At 38.6% G+C, this 24021-nt stretch overlaps 1 protein-coding gene across 1 annotated transcript in view; it reads left to right on the top strand.

Annotated features, from left to right (window-relative positions):
• LOC121371439 overlaps window positions 1–24021 on the top strand; it is a 130793-nt gene that overhangs the window by 76691 nt on the left and 30081 nt on the right. The window contains exons 2-3 of the mRNA XM_041497369.1: window positions 5972–7612; window positions 9754–9949. Of these exons, the coding sequence (XP_041353303.1) occupies window positions 5972–7612; window positions 9754–9949 (1837 nt within the window). The remainder of the gene's footprint in view (window positions 1–5971; window positions 7613–9753; window positions 9950–24021) is intronic.

Raw genomic sequence — 24021 nt, 5'->3', positions numbered from 1 at the left:
ATTGCTTCTCCAGTCCTAGCTCAGACTGTGCATTTGAAATATGACATCATTTCGTCGTCTCCTTTGAGTTGTGGCTGAAACATTTTGAGTTGGGTCTTGTTATTCATAAAGAAAACAACAATAATAATATGGATAATAAAGAAATTATTACACTTGCGTGTGAGTCATACTGATTTTACGAAATTCGTGTCAGAATCCATGTATTATCCTCGCTCTCGCTCGGGCAATACAAAAATCGTGACACTCGTTTCGTAAAATCAGTACAACATACAAGCTCGCATAATAATCTCTATATATTATATATCTGCCTCACCCAAAGCCTGTGTGTGTAGGAAATGGTTAATACTGTTATGAAGGCCATGTTTTAAGAGCAAGGCAGCCTCTCTTGAAAAGTTCTTTAAGATCAGAGAACCCAGTGTGCTGGTTTAAAGTGGATTCTCGTGACCTGACCTCGTTTAACCACAAACATCACTTGACAGTTTGTCACACTGACTGAGCCATGCATGGCAAGCGGGATGTAGTTCACTGATAGAAAGGAAAGGAATGTCTGTATGACTGTTTGGTGTCTGATGAGGTTATTTTGATTGAGAGAGAGAGAGGTGGGGGGAGAGAAAGTGACAGAGAGAGGGAGGTAGGGAGAGAGAGCGAGAGAGAGAGAGAGAGAGAGAGACTAACAGATTAAGAGAGAGAAGGATAGATATTAATAGAGGAAAGACAGATATAGAAGGGGAATGACAGAGAAAGAAAGAGGGATAGTAAGAGAGGGGGGGGGGGAAGATAGGGAGGGAACCCACTGATGCACAGGCTACCATTGGCATAGGAAAATACCAGATGTGTGTGTGTGTGTGTGTCTGTGTGTTTGTGTGTTGTGATGTGTGTGTCGTGTGTCGTGTGTGTGTGTGTGGTTGGGATGTGTGTGTGTGGTTGGGGTGTGTGTGTCATATATCTTAATTTCTTTTAAAGGAGGGGACAATTAAGGCATTTGGCCTGGTATGCAGATTCAACGATATATAATGCACATCATTGCTTAATATCAATAAGTATAATCGTATAGTTAATTAATAAAACGGTTAAATGTGACGGCTATTATATATAACGGGCGCAGCCATTTTGTACCCTCCCAGTGAATACGCCCTCTGGCGAGCTGGTGGTTACATAATACCTAACGTGTCACATCAGGAATTGGTCTTCGAACTGAAGAAACAAAACATACCTGATTTTTGTGAATGCATCGCAATGTTTTGTAATAATAGCCATCCCAGTAAGCCAGCAACAATTAGATATTATTTTTCAATACAAAATAAACCACCATTGTCAAAGTGTTGAAATAACTGTATTATGTTTTGTACATCAATTAATCCATGTATTGAAATAATAATCGGAGTGTTTTCTTGGTTAATTGGTCTTTTCTTTCCGTGGCCTGTACCTGTGGTTCCTGATTGGCAGGTGTATGTTTAGACGGTCCCCAGACACTGTGGCTAGACACACTAAAAAGACGTGCCTCTTTTATTAAGATCACAGGGTATTGTGTGGTAACCGCGCGGGTACCCCTCCAATCGTAATGGGTATTATCAGCCATCCTGCTTTATTACTGTAAGTAATTCTGTAAAACGTCATATTAGACTTTCCCATCTTAAATCACAAAACTGAACAATTACGTTGTCCCAAAGAAAAGAAAAGTATTACTTGGGTATCGTGAGTGGTTGTTTTTGCTCGAACGTGCCCTACCAATAGGCCTGATAATATGCATTTTCTCTTAGGATTTAAAAAAATAAAAAAATACTAACTCCATTTCGTTCTATTGGTGCAAATTGAAATATATTTAGTTAAATAGTTTATTATACTATCAAGTCATTTATGTTGTTTTACAAGTCAGGTTGATGAAAGCGAAGCACCTTGTCGTAAATTAGAGTGTTTGTTTACACTGTGCATAGAGAACATGGACGGAGCTGACGTCACTTCGCCCCAAGCTATTACACCGGTCGTCACAAAAACGAAACAAAATGGCTGCCCCCAGTTAGTAGGAATAATCATGTTTTTTTATTAACTCTAAAATTACGCGTTTTTAATTTGCTAAAGTGTCAGTATGTGTTGGTGGTCCGGGTATGCATCTTTCCAACACATAAGGCTCTTGTTTGAGTTGACCCTACCTTTAACTGTAGGAGCAAATGCACTGTCTTTAGAATTTGATCAGTGCTAGGAAGGGAACCCACTGATGCACATGCTACCATTGACATAGGAAAATACTAGATGTGTCTGTGTGTGTGTGTGTGTGTGTGTGTGTGTGTGTGTGTGTGTGTGTGTGTGTGTGTGTGTGTGTGTGTGTGTGTGTGTGTGTGTGTGTGTGTGTGTGTGTGTGGTTGGGGTGTGTGTGTCATATATCTTAATTTGTCTTTTAACTGTAGGAGCAAATGCATTGTCTTTAGAATTTGATCAGTGCTAGGAAGGGAACCCACTGATGCACATGCTACCATTGACATAGGAAAATACTAGATGTGTCTGTGTGTGTGTGTGTGTGTGTGTGTCGTGTGTGTGTGTGTGTGTGTAAGTGTGTGTGTGTGTGTGTGTGTGTGTGTGTGTGTGTGTGTGTGTGTGTGTGTGTGTGTGTGTGTGTGTGTGTGTGTGGTTGGGGTGTGTGTATCATATATCTTAATTTGTCTTTTAACTGTAGGAGCAAATGCACTGTCTTTAGAATTTGATCAGTGCTAGGAAGGGAACCCACTGATGCACAGGCTACCATTGGCATAGGAAAATACTAGATGTGTCTGTGTGTGTATCGTGTAAGTGTGTGTCGTGTGTGTTGTGAGTGTGTCGTGTGTGTGTGTGTGTGTGTCTGTCTGTGTGTGTGTGTGTGTGGTTGGGGTGTGTGTGTCATATGTCTTAATTTGTCTTTTAACTGTAGGAGCAGATGCATTGTCTTTAGAATTTGGTGAGTGCCTCCCTTTAGTCTTCACTTCCAATGTCTATGGCTACTCTTAACAAGAATCAGCAAGGTATATGTGCACTTTCCAACACAGGACAGAGTATGCCTAAGCCAGTTTGGGAAGGGGGGGGGGGTGTCCATTCATCCATTCATTTATTCATTTATTCATTCCATCTATCCATCCATCCTTTGATCTGTCCATCCAAAACCATCTCCTTCAACCCCATCATCCATCTATCCATTCATCGATCCACCTACCTACCCACCTATCCTTCCATCTATCCATCCATTCATCCATCTATTCATTCACTCGCCCATCAGTCCAACCATCCATCCATCCATCCATCCATCCATCCATCCATCCTTGCTTTCTTATATCTTCTATATATTGATCTATTTATCCATCCATCCTTACTTCCATCCATCCATCCATCCAACAATCAGTTTATCAATCCAGTCATCCATACATCCATCCATCCATCCATCCATCCATTCATTTATCCATCCATTTATCCATCCATCCATCCATCCATCTATCCTTTCTTATATTGTCAATCTACCTATCCATTCATCCATCATCCATTAGTTTTATTCAACTTAGAGTCTGCCCATGCGCGAGTGTACGTCATACATCCAGCAAAGGGAGATAATTCTGCAGTATAGGTTATGACTCGGGGTCGTATAGCATTGTTGTTGTGCTAGCACTAGGTATAAAAATTAGAAACAAATGGTCTAATCTTACATTCTTCTATACATCTATTGATTAACGGTTTCTTGCAATCTTGAACTTTAAGAATAAAAACTCTTTTAAATTAGCAGTGAAGTGGTTAACCTTTACATGACTTGCAATCTTGAACGTTAAGAATAAAATCTCTTTTAAATTAGCAGTAAAGTCGTTAACTACATGTATATACATGTATGCACCACCATTAATTACATGGCTAGCAATCTTGAAGTTTAAAAATAAAATCTCCTTCGAATTAGCAGTGAAGTGGTTAACCTTTACATGGCTCACAATCTTGAACTTTAAGAATAAAATCTCTTTTAAATTAGCAGTGAAGTGGTTAACTACGTGTATATATGCACCGCCGTTAATTACACGACTCCCTATCCTGACACTCTCATTAGATTATTCCGAGTTCTTGAAGCCTCTGAAAAATTCTTGATCTCCACATCAAATGTATCGGCTTCTGCATGTAGCTGTGCCGTTCTCTGCTGCTTTACGATTCCACGGGCTGGTCGGAGTATCGAGTTGGGAGGAAACGATTTGTCGCTGGCCCAACGATCACTTAACACAGATTTGCACTCACCAAAAATTAGCCACATTCAAGTCAAACGTTGTGTCGGTGTTATTACGATAACCAGATAACTGACGTGGAATTGTCTATCTTTGTCACTCAAAGACGAATCAGAATCTTGTAAGGAGGGATGTGTTGGTTCATTTGTGGATTTTTCTGTATCATCAAGACCAGGAATCCTGTTTTGCTATGTACCGTTAATGAGATTGGGTCAGTAAATGTTTTTATTTTTGATACAAGAAGATTTGAATCTCTAGATATTGGTGGATGTTTCTTAAAGGTGCAGACCCTAGTTTCAAGACGTAAAAATGGATACTAAGCTTGGTTTAAGTTACAAACCTGTAACACATTTGGATAACGTTGCAAGAGAGTGAAACAAGAGTCTCTCTCTCTCTCTTCTCTTCTCTCTTCTCTGTCTCTCTGTCTCTCTGTCTCTCTCCTATATCTCTCTTCTCTCTGTATCTGTCTCCCCCCCTCTCTCTCTCTCTCTCTCTCTCTCTCTCTCTCTCTCTCTCTCTCTCTCTCTCTCTCTCTCTCTCTTCCTTGTCTCCCTCTGTCCCTGTCTCTCTCTGTCTCTGTCTCTCTTCTCTCTGTCTGTCTCTCCATCTCTCTCCTCAGTCTCCGTCTCTGTCTCTCTGTCTCTCTGTCTCTCTCCTATATCTCTCTTCTCTCTGTATCTGTCTCCCCCCCTCTCTCTCTCTCTCTCTCTCTCTCTCTCTCTCTCTCTCTCTCTCTCTCTCTCTCTCTCTCTTGTCTCCCTCTGTCCCTGTCTCTCTCTGTCTCTGTCTCTCTTCTCTCTGTCTGTCTCTCCATCTCTCTCCTCAGTCTCCGTCTCTGTCTCTCCCTCTCTCACTCCCCTCCCTCTGTATCTGTCTCTCTCTCTCTCTCTCTCTTTCTCTCTCTCTCTCTCTCTCTCTCTCTCTCTCTCTCTCTCTCTCTCTCTCTCTCTCTCTCTCTCTCTCTCTCTCTCTCTCTCTGTGGATTTATATTTCTTAGTCTTGTTTCTCTGTGTCTTAAAATTGCTATTTACTGTCAACAAGATTGGGTCAGTAACCAAGCTGTAAATGTGAAACTGTCTGAAGTTGCAGATCACGATTCTTTATGACATCTCGGGGACACTGGTAGTGATGGAGGCAGCTATTTCTGGTCTCCTGGGGGGAAGAGTTCCCTCCATCAGTGACAGGTTTTATCACAGCCCGTGTAACTGGTTTGCCAGGTTTAATCAAATAGCCAAGCTATATATGTGAGCAGACAGCCCACAACGTTAGCATTTTTTTTTTTAGATTAAGAAATTACTGAGGTTTTGTAATGATTAAAGAGTTGTAGCATTTTGGTACTGAATAACTTGAGACATATTCATTTGTAATGGTTCCAGGATTAGTTTTGTGGTCGTTCTAATAATCTTGTACATATGTCAGTTGCTAATGGTAGTATAATATTAATAATGTCGCATTTTATCTTGACATTTAGTATAATATTTTGATATATTTTATGTTCACAAGCAGCTTGTATAATATTTTAATAATATTATATTTTATGTTCACAGAATGTATATTTTTATATCATTTTGTTCACAATTTGTACAATATTTTAATAATATCATATTTTATGTTCACAGATTGTATAATATTTTAATAATTTCATATTTTATGTTCACAGAATGCATAATATTTTAATAATTAATAATATTATGTTTTATGTTCTCAGGTTGAATAATATTTTTAACAATATCTCATTTTTATCTTGACAGTTACTGACGGAAATCTCTGAATTGGAAGAAAGCTATGACAGTCTGAATGAAACGTTAACCAATCGGCAAGAAGACACATCGTGCAGTCCCGCCAAATCTGAGACAGGGATTTCGACGCTGCCCCATCGTAGCAACCGTCGCAAGAAGTATGGCCGTCGCAGCTTGAGTCTTCCGACCGGGGCGCTGTCATATAGTGATGTCAAGGTCACGTATGTCGACGGCCATTTTGTAGCGGGACCAACATCACGAGACAGCACTTCAGAATCCGTTGACGACGGTAAATCGTGCAAGAGCAGTCTATCGGCGGTGAGTCAGGAGTCTGTCTGCGATGTGACCTTGACCTCTGAACGGGCGATGCGAGAGGAAATTCTCTCATTAATAGACCGGCATCTCCTCGACAATGATTTATTTTTAGAGAATTCTCTCGACTGGAATTGTGGTGGACTCTCAGACTCTGCGTCGAGCAATTCTAGTCAGAAGATACTCGTACCAGCATCTTCCACATTACCACGACGAACCGGGCGTGACGGGGATGGGCAGCGACCCGTGTCTGTGAATGAGGTCAGTTTGTGGAAGACTTCGCTAGGCAGTGGTGGTGGTGGCAGTGTTGAAAACGGAGATGTCGATTCGCGTCTGCAGAGGAACGACAGTTTTAAAACCGCACACGAGGACCGGAATCTGTTACACGGGTCGCACTCCAGTCTAAGCAGCAGTCGATTGTCTGTCTACGAGGACGGACGGACGGACAAACCGAGATCCAAGAGTCCAAACTTCTTCAAGAGAATGCTGTCGAAGCGGAAATCATTTTCGGAGAAGACCCAGTGTAAATCAAAGAACGACGATGCTGTTGGTGGTAAGGAATCTTCCTCCTCATCATCATCTTCTGGTACCAAAAGGATGTCTCTGAGATCGTTATTCAGAAGAAAAGGATCAAGTCACAGCATTAAAACAAGCTATGACGATGAACCGGAGAGTCCTCCCATTGCGGCGTTTCTAAACGACGAGGATATCGGGTCAATCCGGTCTGTCCCTAACTCTCCTTACATCTCGCACATACACCGCAACGCAACCGACACTCAGCTGTCCTACGATCAGCGACACATTTCGACAGATTCTCAAATTAGCCTCCAGAGTAGGAGAAGGAAGGACTCGGACGATCACTCAACCGTGAATAATAATACTAATCTCTCAGTGGTTCACACTCTTCCGAGGTCATCATCATCGTCGATATCATCGTCGTCGCGACCCGACGTGCCTCGCAGACGGAAGAGCTCGGCGGGATCAGGAAGACATGTGGTGATGAGTGCCGACCGGAGTTCGGGAGAATTCAGTTACAACGAGTGGGACTTCAGTTCGGATGACACACTGACGTCGCGGTCACTGTCACCACTGTCGACATTTTCCATGCTGAACAGCGAGCTGGATACCACGCTGGTCGCATCGCCATCGTTGCCGGCAGCGTCAGCGTCAGGGGGGTCGGAGGCGAATGGTCGTGTCCCCACGGAGTGGAGTAATGTGTGCGCACAGGATATGCAGGTGGTGCATTCTGGGAAGGTTCAGGGAGACATCAGTGCTAGTAACAGTAATGACAGTGGGATTCAGCATGATGTTGTGTTACCCTCAAGTATGGAATCTCTCAAGGTAAGGTTGTTGTTTCAGTTTATGTATAAACTCTTAAAAACTGGGGGGGGGGGGGGGGGGGTAGTTTTCGTGTACCTGGCTTGTATAAACTCTTAAAAACTTTTTTCCCCCAGTTTCTGTATAAACTCTTCAAAACTTTTTTTCCCCCAGTTTCTGTATAAACTCTTAAAAACTTTTTTCCCCCAATTTCTGTATAAACTCTTAAAAACTTTTTTTCTCCAGTTTTTGTGTAACTGGCTTGTATTAAATTATAACCTATATAAAAATATAAAGTATTATGTCAATAAATACATTTGTGATTATATATATATATATATATATATAAGTACATTTGATCCAGTTATTAAAATTTGGTTTTGGTGATTGGAAGAATAAATTGTAATGTCCTGAATTATTGAAAAAAACTCAAAACAACAACCCCAACTCCAAAACCCCCCAACAACAACAAGGTCTTTCTACGAGCACTTGTATAATATTTAACTGGTTATTTAAGTGGGGGTGGGGGGGGGGGGGGGGGGGTGGGGGTTCTGTTGTTGGTGTTTTTTTTGTTGTTTTTTATATTCGAGGAATGTACAATATCAAAATATTAAAACAAAACTAATTAGGATAAGCTCATTAATTTTATGTGACTTGCTCTATTACAAAAATGTGACCCTGTTATGCACAAAAATAATTAAGGTCATGTTATTAATATTTCAATCAGCAGCATGGTTTCGTAGTAACTCATCAAATTTTTCTTTTGGTATTTACCTACACCACTTAGTAGCAATTTTCAGCTCAACATATCTTTCATTTAGTAAATCGTTAACGATAAATTCAGCACATGTGACGGGTAATTAACAAGGTTTACCTGTCAGGTGTTAGTTTTTGACTTGCCGCTTTTTGACACCATCAATCAAGGGTTATCACTGACACAAGTAAACAACACTGACCTCGTTAATTATAATACACTTGAGATACAGTAATTATAATATATGTGATACGTTAATTATAATATACATGAGATACATTAATTATCATATATATGAGATATGTTAATTATAATATATATATGTGAAACATTAATTATAATATACATGAGATACATTAATTATAATACATATATGTGATACGTTAATTATTATGTACACATAAAATACATTAATTATAACATACATGTGATACGTTAATTATACTGCACGTGTGATACTAAAGTATCAATCAAAATTAAATACCACCATGTTTTTGCTTGATATAAATTATTTATATGGAAGAAGAAGTTAGCTATATTAGCATTATCATGAACAGTTACTCTATACATATAACAGGCATCATAAATGTCAAAACGTTATCTTTCATAGGTGAAAAATTATTATATTGACAATGTAATATTCACAGACAAACAATTTACACAGACATTTTGAAACTGGTTACCAGTACACTATACACCAGACATTCAGGTATGATCACAACTGCCAGGCATAATAAGGCAGTCATTGGCAATTAATTTCATATATTCTCTTTCAAAATTCCAAGTGTTAGGATGCAATTTGTAATTTTCCACCTAGTTAAGGGAATTTTGTTAATGGACCCGTCTCGGTGGTGTAGTGATTAAGCCATCAGACATGAGGCTGGTACAGTGATAGTTTGTTTTATAAAGTACAAGCAAACAATGCTTTTCTTTGCTCAGAATGAAACTTCATTGAGTATTTTTACATGTCCACTGGACAACCACCAAGGTACATTTTGTTTGTCTGAACAGATTTTCACTTGTTGCGACAAACGGACCAGTGCTTATTTCGGACACTGTGGTAGGTCTTGGGTTCGTACCTCAATACCTGCTCCCACTCAGGGGAGTAATGGGGAGCAGGAGTGGTGGCTTTCCTTAACTGGAATGGAATGGAAAATTGTTTAACGTGCACATTCAGAGGAAGCTGTTGTAGCACACGCCTGTCCTGGGCACAAGTACCGTCCTCAGCCGGTTTTTCTGTCCAGGACAGGAAAGGGTTGGGGTGGGTAAAGGGGCGACCACCTGCACTGGCAGGTGCAAGGGAGCACCAGCAGTCCGACTGTAGCCAGTAACAGGCTTTCATTAACTGATGAGGTCTGTATATATATTGTAAAGATTATCTTCATTAACATGATTTTTGTGTGATATTCAGGCATCACCTGATGCTAGCACGTCACTAACGACGATCGTCAAACTTCGGAAGTCCCCGTCACCCAAACAAGAACGACCGAAGTCGGACATCACAGTGCGGTGGGCGGACCTGCAGGGGGAGTTTCACGAACGGAATGTCGCGTACCGGAGAGAGAGCGGCAGACTGCGGAGGAGACCGCGACCCAAATCAGATTTAGGTGAGTTTATTCTGAATGCTGATCTATCTGGGAATTAATTACAATTTAATCAGGAGTAGATATCTATGTGGAGTTGTGGAGTTTTTAAATTTAATTGCGGATCTATTTGATGCCCACATTTTTGACACAAAACACACATGCACAAAGCACAAATGTATGCATGTACACACAAACACATTCCACAAATGCTCAACATGCACGCACGCACTCACGCACGCACACACACACACACACACACACAACACACACACATACACACACTCATACACATACACACACACACACACACACACACAGACACACACCACTAAAGATTAACATTCACACATGTATACAAAATATACACACATGCACACAAAACGGACACAATATTTCTTTTCCTATATTGGATAATATATATATATGTGTGTGTGTGTATATGTCGAGATATATATATATATATATATATATATATATATATATATATATATATTCCTAGCCAGTATTGAATGATGTTAATGAACTTAACAGATTTATTACATGTACTTGTTGACCAATCAGATCCCCTTGTTGTTGATATTACCACACTGTATACAGGTTAAGACTCTGTAAAACCCTCTAATCAGAGAGGTTTCACCATAACCTGGGATATAAGTCAGTTAAACTGTGTGCTAATCCCATAATTATATAAGATGAAAAAAAACTCTTCTTCTCTTTGATATCTGAAAGCGAAGCAATGATGTGCGTCTATGTAACACATCCCATAGTTCTAGTAGGGAAAGGAAAGGAATGTTTGTGCCAGGACACCTCAGCACATTATTAACTACAGCTGTTTGTATTTGGTCTCTAGTGTAATGGTTAATTTGATACTCGGTTGAGAGAGGAAAGGAAGGAAATGTTTTATTTAACGACGCACTCGACACATTTTGTTTACGGTTATATGGCTTCAGACATATGGTTAAGGACCACACAGATATTGAGAGAGGAAACCTGCTGTCGCCACTTCATGGGCTACTCTTTTTAATTAGCAGCAAGGGATCTTTTATATGCACCATCCCACAGACAGGGTAGTACATACCATAGCCTTTGATATACCAGTTGTGGAGCACTGGCTGGAATTAGAAATAGCCCAGTGGGTCCACCAACAGGATCGATCCCAGACTGACCATGCATTGTACGGGTGCTTTACCACTGGGCTACATCCCACCTCCCCTCCCGGTTGAGAGAGAAACCCCTGCTGTCATCACTTGGACTGTTCCTACCTAATAGCATCATAAACCTTTTATATTCATCCCCATCAGTGGACCCATTGAGCTGTTTCTCATTCCAGCCAGTGCACCACGACTGGTATATCAAAGGCTGTGGTATGTGCTATCCTGTCTGTGAGTTGGTACATATAAAAGATGTCTTGCTACTAGTGGAAAAATGTAGCAGGTTTCCTCTCTAAGACTATATGTCAAAATTTCAAATGTTTGACATTGAATAGCCTGTGATTAAATAAATGAATGTGCTCTAGTGTCATTAAAGAAAACAGACTTTTTCCTTTCTTTGTTATATATCCACTTTTCCATAGACTGAAAGGCTGTGGTATGGCCTGTCATGTTTAAACCAAATGTTGAACTAACCATATGCTAGAAACTAGATAACCAGAATTTGAAATAAGCCACGATGTTTGTTGTACAAATTTTCTTGCTTTTCTGTGGTTATGATGAGTAGTTTAAAATAACAATTAATTTTGTTTTTCCCATTCTCAATCTTTTTTGTTTCCTTTACAAACTAAATACTGTGCGGAATTAAAAAGAAAGAAAAGAAAGAACAGCTCAGATTTTAATTCACAAAGCTCTCTTAGGCTCTGCTAGACAACAAAGCATCCTCTTTGCAAGTCTTTTTGCATTGGACTGTGAGATCGCAAAGTTACGAGAGTTTAGTGAATTGGGCCCTAGCTCTTTTACTTCTTATAAAAAGGTTAGTCAGGCAACAACTTATAGGAAACAAAAACATTGATATGTGTAGTAGTATGTGCTACTTTCCATATAATATCTGTGATTTCAATTACAACATTTTAGATTTTAATATTCCATTTTTTTTTACACTTCATACTTCATACAGCCTGTAAGTACATCACGAGCCAGATCCCTGAAAACAGACATTTCACAGATACCTGTTAAAGGGTTAACATTCTAACTATAGCAGCAGTCTACTTATCTCTTCATGAGATAGCCACCACATATAGATACAAGATGGCTGACATGTGAGACTCCACACAAGAGATTAGGATATGAAATATCAGTGTTTATATTCTCGTATTTTGGCTCCTGCTGCAAAACATTTGGCCACTATCAGCAGTGCAGGATGTTCACCTGTTTTCTGATGATAATTCAGACATGTACATAAAAAAAACATTAAAAGATACAGTCTCACAGAATCGTATTATACAATAATTTACTGTGTAAAATATAGACCTGACTGCAGTTTTAATGCACTCGCAATCTCACCTCACTATATTATACAATAATTTACTGTGTAAAATATAACCCTAACTACAGTTTTAATAAACTCACAATCTTGCCTCAATATCATATAACATCATTTACTAATGCAATATACAAACACAGATACAATTTTAATAAATGTCACTAAATTGTCTCTTCATACAACATCATTTAACTGATGCAAAATACAAACAAGCTATACTTTTAATAAAGTCACAATCTCGCCTCAATATCATATAACATCATTTACTAATGCAATATACAAACACAATTACAGTTTTAATACACTCGCAATCTCATCTCAACATCGTATAATGTCATTTACTAATGCAAAATACAAACACATTTACACTTTTAATAAACTCACAATCTCTGCACACTGTATTATAACAGCTTTTACATATACAAAATACAAACACAATTAGTAGTTACTACAGTTTTAATAAACTCACAATCTTGCCTCACCATATTATGTCAAATGCAAAATACAAACACAATTAGTAGTTACTACAGTTTTAATAAACTCACAATCTTGCCTCACCATATTTTGACAAATGCAAAATACAAACACACTTACAGGTTTAATAAACTCAGTCTCGTGTCTTCATCATGTAACGTCATTTACTAATTTACTAAACTTTTAATAGTCACAATCTCCGACACTGACCATATTATAAAATCATTAACAAATGCAAAATACAAATACAGCTACACTTTTAATAAAGTCAGGGTCTCGTCTCTCCATAATGTAACATCATTAACTAAGTCCAAAACAAAAATATGAGTGTTTCCGGTTTCCTGTCCTACCCTAATTTTATGTAATGACCCTGACATTTTTTTAAGCCCCTCAAAAAATAAACAATTAAAGAAAAAAACTGAAGAAAAAAAAATCACGATCCCTAATTTTTTGGAATCAGCAAACTAGATTCGGAACACCTCAGCCGATTACGGTTTCTCAGTTTGATTCGATTTTAAAAATAAATAAAAATTCCTACCTACCTACCCTATTTTTTTAAAGGATAAAACCTGAAGCACATGTACATATGACAGGTTTAGTAAACTCGCAGTCTTTGTCGCCATCGTTTAGTAATGTAAAATACACAGATTCATTTAATGATAGGCTCATGCACCAGTCTGGTTTATCTAAGGCTGTGGTATGTGCTATCCTGTCTATGGGATGGTGCATATAAAAGATCCCTTGCTTCTAATGGAAAAATGTAGCGGGTTCCCCTCTAAGACTATATGTTAAAATTACCAAATGTTTGACATCCAATAGCTGATGATTAATAAATTAATGTGCTCTAGTGGTGTTGTTAAGCAAAACAAACAAACTTTTTAAGACTTATTTTCATGCTTATATCCAATTAAGATTCAAGCATGCTGTCCTGGACACAGAATCACCTATCTGGGCTGTCTGTCCAGGACATTGGGTTAGTGGTTAATTAGTTGTTTAGTGGTTAGTGAGAGAGAAGTCGGTGTTGTGATACCGGCCTCGGTGGCATCGTGGTTAAGCCATCGGACTACAGGCTGGTAGGTACAGGGTTCGCAGCCCGGTACCTGCTCTAACCCAGAGTAAGTTCTTAAGGGCTCAATGGGTAGGTGTAAGGCTACTACTGTAACACCCTCTTCTTTCTCACTAACTACTAACAACTAATAACTAACCCACTGTCCTGGACAGCCAGCCCAGATAGCTGAGGTGTGTGCCCAGGACAGCGTGCTTGAACCTTAATTGGATATAAGCACGAAAATAAGTTGAAATGCAGTGAAATGTGTTGTGGTCTTACACCTACCCACTGAATCATTAAACTCGTTGTGGGTGGGAGCCGGTACTGGGATGCGAACCCAGCTTTTAAGTTAACCACCACATCACCGAGGCAGCATTAGTCACATTAATATTGTTGTCTGTGGGATTTGATTTGGTGGCTAACACCCTACACGGATTGTATCCCTCTTGAGTTGAGACAATTATGCCAAGCCTCTAGCCAGGTCTTCCTTCCTGCTATCAGTTAGGCCAGTCGTTTTTGATTAATAGGTTTACGGATCCACTGAAGTTTATTAAAAAGTCCCGCTGGAAAAATAAAAATGCAAACCTACATTTTTTTATTTTTTTTTACCCTCGTTCTGACCAAAAAAAACAGAAAAAAGAAAAGTAATTAAAGGGTATTTCCCCCAAAATTATACTTGTCAAATCATATTCTGTCTTTGTTAAATTATTTATTCAGAAGTATGTTGCGTTTTGACTTTGCTGTGTACTGTGCGGGTGCACATGTGCATGGCCACCATCTTGTTGTTGTTGTTATTGATACTTGCGGAAAGCCACTATATGTCGAAATCAGAATTTCAAGTAGCAGAATTGAACAGTTTATCGTAGTATGTCTGTATTAACTAATTCAACATCATAAATACATATCAAAAGTATAAATCAATAAGCATCTATGTATAATACAGTATTTATATGCCTGAATGCCAAAGCAGTAAAATTACGACATGTGCAGACCAATTTCGGTTGAATCCGGGTCGTTTCGACCTAAACTCATTTCGAACCCTGTGTTGTTTCGCCCTTAGACCCGTTCACTCAGGGTTGGTTCATTCTAAAATCTTATTCGTACGGAGTCGTTTCGCCCTAAATGTGAGTCGATTCACCCCGATTATATATTTATTAGTGTAATTATTTTGAAATAACATGAATATATCCACATTAGTTATTTAAACGAGATATAAATACTGTAAAACCCAGGAAGCAGAATGGTAGTGAATGAGAAAGTACATGCAACCACAAAATCCATTTGCAACATATATGTGTGTGTGTGTGTTCATGATGAATAATCTGGATTTGAAAATTTTCCGACAGAAAAAACATTGGTCAGAAAAAAATAATTAAGAAATGAATCAAAAACTTTTATTTTTATTTTTATTTCGACCACCTACATATATTTTGTGGGAAAAAATCTGTAAACCATTTAATAAAAAATAGGTGGCCTTAATGACTGTTATGTGTTGAGTAGAATTCTGTCTGGGAGAACACCACACAACAAGACAGCCATCGACAAGACAGCCATCACACGACACCATTGACCTATGATTTATAGTTTAATTGGAGTTTGGATTCTTAAATCTGACTCATCATTTGTGTCCGGCAGTTTGTTAATTCACAAATTTGATAATCCGTTACAGCACATTATTTAATCAGTGTAGCTATTAGTTGTCTAACGATTATGGTGATAAAAAAGAAAGGAATGTATGTTTAATGACACCCCAGCACATTGTTTAATCAGCGGCTGTTAGGTATCTAACAATGGTAATAGAAAGGAAAGGAATGTTTGTTTAATGACAGTGGCTATTAGGTGTCGAACAATGGCAATAGAAAGGAAAGGAATGTTTATTTAATGGCACCCCAGTACTTTTAATCAATAGCTATTAGGTGTCTTACAATGGTAATAGAATTGAAAGAAATGTTTGTTTAATGACTTCCCATCACATTGTTTAATCAGCGGCTATTGGGTGACTAACAATGGTAATACAAAGAAAAGGAATGTGTTTTAACCACACCCCAGCACATTGTTTAGTCAGTGCCTATTAGGTGTCTAACAATGGTAATAGAAAGGAAAGGAATGTTTAAAAACACCCCAGCACATTGTTTAATCAGTAGCTATTAGGTGTCTAACAATGGTAATAGAAAGGAAAGGAATGTTTGTTTAATGACACCCCAGCACACTGTTTAATCAGTAGCTATTAGGTGTCTAGCAATGGTAATAGAAAGGAAAGGAATGTTTGTTTAGTGACACCCCAGCACATTGTTTAATCAATAGCTATTAGGTGTCTAACAATGGTAATAGAAAGGAAAGGAATGTGTATTTAATGACACCCCAGCACATTGTTTAAGCAGTGGCTATTAGGTATCTAACAATGGTAATAGAAAGGAAAGGAATGTGTATTTAATGACACCCCAGCACACTGTTTAATTAACAGCTATAGGTGTCTAACAATGGTAATAGAAAGAAAAGGAATGTGTATTTAATGACACCCCAGCACACTGTTTAATCAGCAGCTCTTACTGTGTGGTGAAAATGGTAATTTGCTGATGACCATCTCATCTGCTGTTGCTAGAGTGCATTTCTCGTTTACTGTGATAGCTATTTGTGGAACTGTAGTGGCACTACACCATTCAGTTATACCCCACTGTCTTCGGTGAAATGTACAGAGCATTTGGTATTATATCTCGCTAACGACCACTTCATGTGTTGAAGAATAGTTCTTTTCAGTTCTATCTGTTTGTGACACTAAAGAATTCCGACAAGATTTTAGGCTTCACCAAAGAAAACTGACTGACAGATACATGTATATATATCTGTGTTATACAGTACTTTGTTGTACAGGCCTTGCTGGTGTCGTGGTTAAGCCATCGGACATAAGGCTGGTAGGTACTGGGTTCGCATCCCGGTACCGGCTCCCACCCAGAGCGAGTTTTAATGACTCAGTGGGTAGGTGTAAGACCACTACACCCTCTTCTTTCTCACTAACCACTAACAGCTAACCCACTGTCCTGGGTCCCGTTCCACGAAGCGATTGTAGCCCTATGGTAGCTATTCTCTTACGGTGATCTTAGGGCTAAAATTGCTTTGTGGAACGGGGCCGTGGACAGATGCCCAGATTGCTGAGGTGTGTGCCCAGGACAGCGTGCTTGAACTTTAATTGGATATAAGCACGAAAATAAGTTGAAACGAAATGAAATACTGTACCACTTAGGCTGCTCCAACCTAATTGCATCACAGACCTTTTATATTCATTATCCCATAGACAGGGAAGGCTGTGGTATGGCATGTCAAGCGTGCTTGAACCTTAATTAGATATAAGCACAAAAGTAAGTTGAAGTGAAATGAAAACTTGGTTGTAGAATACAAAAGGCTATCATTGCACATTTTCTTTTTGAATTAATTTAGCTTTTTAAAAGTGTATTAAATATACTGTATATATATACTAGTAGATCTAAACACTTGATATTAATCGGATGATCTGTTCAACTATATAATACAAAATATGCTATAGTATCACAGGGGCGGCGCAGACGGTACGGCCGGTATGGCCATGGCCGTACCACTTTTCAAAGAGGTCAGGTATGGCCGTACCACTTTTGTGTGTGTGTGTGTGTGTATGTTATATCTGTGAAAATGTCCTCTGAAAGGCGAGTCTGGCAACCATGAGTCGTATCACTACTTTTTACACTGCCACCCCTGTATCAGAATTTAACATGCTTGTTATATCACATCAGCAATGCATAGAACATGCTCACAGGGTGTGGGAGTGGGGACACAAGCTTTGATTTACTGAAAAGCCCCACAAGCATCATTAAACAAGATATTTCCGGAATTACAGACACTCTTTGATGAATATATTATGAAACACAATCGCCAAGTTAAATCACAGTTAATATTTGGCAAGTCTACAAAGTTGCAGCTTAATGCCTGGTACAGTAGATATGCCTGCCTACGTGTGGATATGTACTGAGGTATACCGTAAAGCCCTGAATATTAGGTCTGCCTTGAATAGAAGCCTGCCTCAATTAAAGACTGTGTCTCAGAGTGAAACGAAAACAATAGAGGCCTGTATTGAATAGAAGCCTGCCTCGATTAGAGGCTGCATCTCAGAGTGTAACGAAAATGATAGAGGCCTGTATTGAATAGAAGCCTGCCTCGATTAGAGGCTGCGTCTCAGAGTGTAACGAAAACGATAGAGGCCTGCCTCGATTATAGACTGCGTCTCAGAGTGTAACGAAAACAATAGAGGCCTGTCTTGAATAGAAGACTGCCTCGATTAGAGACTGCGTCTCAGAGTGTAACGAAAACGATAGAGGCCTGTCTTGAATAGAAGCCTGCCTCGATTAGAGACTGCGTCTCAGAGTGTAACGAAAACAATAGAGGCCTGTCTTGAATAGAAGCCTGCTTCGATTAGAGGCTGCATCTCATTGTGTAACGAAAACGATAGAGGCCTGTCTTGAATAGAAGCCTGCCTCGATTAGAGACCGTCTCAGAGTGTAACGAAAACAATAGAGGCCTGTCTTGAATAGAAGCCTGCCTCGATTAGAGGCTGCATCTCAGTGTAACGAAAACAATAGAGGCCTGTCTTGAATAGAAGCCTGCCTCGGTTAGAGGCTGCATCTCAGAGTGTAACGAAAACAATAGAGGCGTGTCTTGAATAGAAGCCTGCCTCGATTAGAGACTGCATCTCAGAGTGTAACGAAAACAATAGAAGCCTGCCTCGATTAGAGACTGCATCTCAGAGTGTAACGAAAACAATAGAGGCCTGTCTTGAATAGAAGCCTGCCTCGATTAGAGACTGCGTCTCAGAGTGTAACGAAAACAATAGAGGCCTGTCTTGAATAGAAGCCTGCCTCGATTAGAGACTGCGTCTCAGAGTGTAACGAAAACAATAGAGGCCTGTTTTGAATAGAAGCCTGCCTTGATTAGAGACTGCGTCTCAGAGTGTAACGAAAACAATAGTAAAGTAGTTTGTTTTATTTAACGACGCCACTAGAGCACATTGATTTTTTATCTTATCATCGGCTATTGGACGTCAAACATATGGTCATTCTGACATTGTTTTTAGAGGAAACCCGCTGTCGCTACATAGGCTACTCTTTTTACGACAGGCAGCAAGGGATCTTTTATTTGCGCTTCCCACAGGCAGGATAGCACAAACCATGGCCTTTGTTGAACCAGTTATGGATCACTGGTCGGTGCAAGTGGTTTACACCTACCCATTGAGCCTTGCGGAGCACTCACTCAGGTTTGGAGTCGGTATCTGGATTAAAAATCCCATGCCTCGACTGGGATCCGAACCCAGTACCTACCAGCCTGTAAACCGATGACCTGCCACGACGCCACCGAGGCCGGTATCGAAAACAATAGAGTCCTGTCTTGAATAGAAGCCTGCCTCGATTAGAGACTGTATCTCAGAGTGTAATGAAAACAATAGAGGCCTGTCTTGAATAGAAGCCTGCCTCGATTAGAGGCTGGGGGCAGGATGTAGCTCAATAGTAAAGTGCTAGTTTGATTTGCGGTCGGTTTGGGATCGATCCCTGTCAGTGGGTACAATGGGCTATATTTCCAGCCAGTGCACCATGACTGGTGTATCAAAAGCCATGGTATGTGTTATCCTGCCTGTGGGATGGTACATATAAAAGATGCCTTGCTACTAATGGAAAAATATAGCAGGTTTCCTATCTAAGATTACATGTATAAGTCAAAGTTACAAAATGTTTGACATCCAATAGCCTATGGTAATAAATCAGTGTGTTCTAGTGGTGTTGTTAAACAAAACAAACTTTAAGGATTTGAGGCCGGGTCTCAGAGCGTAATAAAATCAATAGAGGCCTGCCTTGAATAAAAGAAAGAAAGGAACTGTTTTATTTAATGATGCACTCAACACATTTTACTTACATGGCGTCAGACATATGGTTAAGGACCACACAGATATTGAGAGAGGAAACCCGCTGTCGCCACTTCGTGGGCTATTCTTTTCTATTAGCAGCAAATGATCTTTTATATGCACTACCCCACAGACAGGATAGCACATACCACAGCTTTTGATATAGCAGTCATGGTGCACTGGCTGGAATGAGAAATAGCCCAATGGGTCCACGGACTGGGATCGACCCTAGACTGACTGCACATCAGGCGAGCGCTTACTAGGCTACAGCCCATCCCTACCATGAATAGAGGCGGGGTTTTGGAGCATGGCCAAAAAAAACAAAAAAAACATTTTTAAAAGAAGAAGAAAAAAGAAGTCCAGGCTACTACTGAAGGATTTACGGTATATGTGTATACATGTCGAATCAATATTATACATGTTGGTATCATACACGTCAGTATGTGTGCAGGTACTGGTATATACATGCATACATGCACCTTTCTTTCAAACTGACTGACCCAGGGCAGTTTTAACTGTGACACCTGTCATTGTGTGAGATGGTTTTACATTATTCAGAGCTCATGAACAAACACAAACAGGATAGAGACTGTTAAACAAATCTACGTTTGTCACAGTAAAGTTTGTCACAGTAAAATGAAACGGACTTTGAGTGAACAAATCCAGGTTTTGTAATGCAGTTGTCAGTGTCGTGCAGATTTTAGATATCGGGGAATTATCAATGTGTGGAAGGAGACCATTCCATGTGACACATGGACAAGAAAAGGCCTTAATATTTATATTTTGTGTGGAGGTGGATGGTCATTTGTTTTACAGCGTTCAACATAGTGATAAAAACTAAATGAATATTCTGTTAAATGACTGTGTCAGATGTGAAACAATGGTAATTGTGACATATGTTGGTGTAAAGTTGACAGAGTGTTGATCTGTGGAAACATTTAGACAGACTGACTTGACAGAGGAATGGTTAAAGTTTTGTTTTGTTTAACAATATTACTAAGAGTACGTTGATTAATTAGTCATAAGTTACTGGATGTCAAATGTGATAATTTTGTATATAGAGCAAACCTCCTACATGTTTTCATTATTCAGCAAAGGATATTTTATATGCAGTTTCTCACAGACAGGACAGCACATACCACAGTCTGTAATATATCAGTCATGAACAGACAGATGGCTGCATGGATGGATATTTAGTATTCAAACAGGTAGGATAGTGCAGTTGTACTTCCTGCTAGCTAGAATTGATACAGACAGACAGACAGACAGACATACAGACATAGACAGATAACCAGACATTCAGATGAATGTACAGACACATAGATAGACATACATATGGTTATAATTTAATTATGTTGGATGGTGACCAATTTGTTAAAGGAAAATGCAGAATGACAGACAGAAAGAGGCAGGCAGACATAGACCGATAACCAGACATTCAGATGGATGTATAGACACATAGATAGACATACATATGGCTATAATTTAATTATGTCGGATGGTGACCAGTTTGTTAAAGGAAAATGCAGAATGACAGACAGAAAGAGGCAGGCAGGCAGACATACATCAAATATTGACCTGTGTTGAAGAAAAACATTATGTAACAGATGGACATGAAATATTGAATCAGGTCAAATACTTGTTATGCAGTGATCTATGTTGAAGAAAAACAGATGGACAGACATCTATGATAAAATCAGGTCAAATAGTGCAGTGTCAGATGTTGAATGAAAACACTGTATAACAGACAGACGGATGGACATCTATGATAAAATCAGGTCAAATAGTGCAGTGTCAGATGTTGAATGAAAACACTGTATAACAGACAGACGGATGGACATCTATGATAAAATCAGGTCAAATAGTGCAGTGTCAGATGTTGAATGAAAACACTGTATAACAGACAGACGGATGGACATCTATGATAAAATCAGATCAAATAGTGCAGTGACCTATGTTAAATGAAAACACTGTATAACAGACAGACAGACAGACTGACTGACATCTATGATAAAATCAGGTCAAATAGTGCAATGACCTATGTTGAATAAAAACACTGTATAACAGACAGACAGAAGGACATCTTCTACTAAATCAGGTCAAATAGTGCAGTGACCTGATCGTGTTCAAGGAAAGTAACAAGGAAGGAAGGCTATTCACTGAGAACGTTGTGTGTAAATTGTCGACATATTTCCCCCGAATGCTGGGGACACAGCTATATTTAGATCTGTCATTACCAAGACGATCAGTTGTCTTCTGTAGCGTTGTCTCATCTTGTCTCATAGAGACGCAGAGAGACGCACGGTGCATGGATTACATAACACACGCCTTGGGCAGAGACACGGACAGCAGCCTGGATTAGTTAATCAGAGCAGATTTGTGAGAGGAAATTTATAGACGAGGAAAAAACACATGGATATGTCGGAGTGTTGTGAGTCAAATGGACAACAGAAAAAAGAAATGAATTGTCAAGATTTGTGAATTAATGGATGGGAAAAGAAAACGTTTTGGAGATTTGTGTTTGTGAGTAAAATGGACAACAGAAATTTTTTTTATGTACATTTGTGAACGGATGGGAAGCAAGAATTGTGGAGATTTGTGAATAGATGGGAAATCAAGAAGTTTGGAGATTTGTGAATGGATGGGAAAACAAGAACTGTGGAGATTTCTGATCAAAATGGAATAAGAAAACTACAAATTAAGAGCTTTCTAAATGAATGAAGAACCAAAAACAAACAACCATGATTTGTAAGCAAAATGGAATAAGGAAAACACAAATTAAGATTTTATACTGAATGGAGGAAAAAAAACCCAACATTTCTTAGTGAATGGAGAATACAAAAGTATGTAGATTTGTGCATGAATGGAATTTTTAAAAATGGAGCAAAACTAAAATACCGGTACATAAATAATGGAGATAAATTTGTCGTTAATTGAACAAGAAAAATTAGAATTGTGTAGATTTGTGAATGAAATGAAGAACTAAAAAACAATAATTGTGTAGATTTGACAAACAAAGCAACAAACATTTATTATGTAGATTTTTAAGTAAAATTAATAATAAGATAACAAATTATATAATTTTGTGAGAAAAATAGACAAAAACATAAATTATAATGGATATTTGTGAAAGAAAAGAGATATAGACTCTAGTCAAGATTTGAGTTACACAACCACAAACTTGAGTTATTGTGTATTGAAGATACTTTCTAAATGGAGATGTCATCAGAAGCACGGACTGTATAGATTTAGATTTGTAGGTGAGGTGGACAACAACAAAAAAAACCCAACAAATTATGTAAGACGAATGTTTTGTTAAGATGGACAACAAAAATGTGACTGACATAATACAAATGTGGGTGAGAGAGACCAGAGGAAAAAAAAAAACCCAAAACAACGATGACATAACACAGAGTGTGAGTGAGACAAACAAGATTAAAAAAAAAAAAAAACAGAAAAAAACCCCTAAACAAACAATATACATTTCTAAATTTGATGTGGTGAATAGCAACAAAATACTTAAAGTTTATAAGATAAATACTGGCAATAGCAGAAATACCGATTTACTGATAAACCATTTGTGAAATGGAGACCAAAAGGCAACAGTTGGTGAAATAGAGAACATTAACATGGATTATAAACATCTGTGATCGAGAGAACAGACAACATAAATCTTTTAAAAACAAACATTGATGACAATCTGGATTTGATAAGTGAAATGGATAACAGTAACATGGATTAAAGATGTCATTGAGACTGAAGACATAAATCTTTTAAAACAAATATTGATGACAATATATGAATTTTTACAGACAAATTAAAAAAAAAAAAAATATTGATGACAAAATGATATGAATTTCTACAGACAAAAAAAATAAAATAAAATATTAATGACAAAATGATATGAATTTTTACAGACAAAAAAGCATAAATCTTTTGAAATAAATATTGATGACAATATGAATTTTACAATTGAAATAGTAACCTAGGTTACAAACTGTGTGTGAAACAACAATAAACATTTGTTCTGTTTGAGATCTGTAAGTGAGATAAATATTGATTGTACAGAAATTGTGGTTTAATACTTTGACGAGCAAGAAACATGGATTTCCATGTATTAATTGTACAGGAATTGTGGATTATACATTGACGAGCAAGGAACGTGGATTTCGATGT

The sequence above is a fragment of the Gigantopelta aegis genome, chromosome 1, assembly GCF_016097555.1.
Source record: "Gigantopelta aegis isolate Gae_Host chromosome 1, Gae_host_genome, whole genome shotgun sequence".
Lineage (NCBI taxonomy): Eukaryota > Metazoa > Mollusca > Gastropoda > Neomphalida > Peltospiridae > Gigantopelta > Gigantopelta aegis.
The sequence above is the reverse complement of the archived record's forward strand: the minus strand, read 5'-3'. Positions and strand labels throughout refer to the sequence as shown.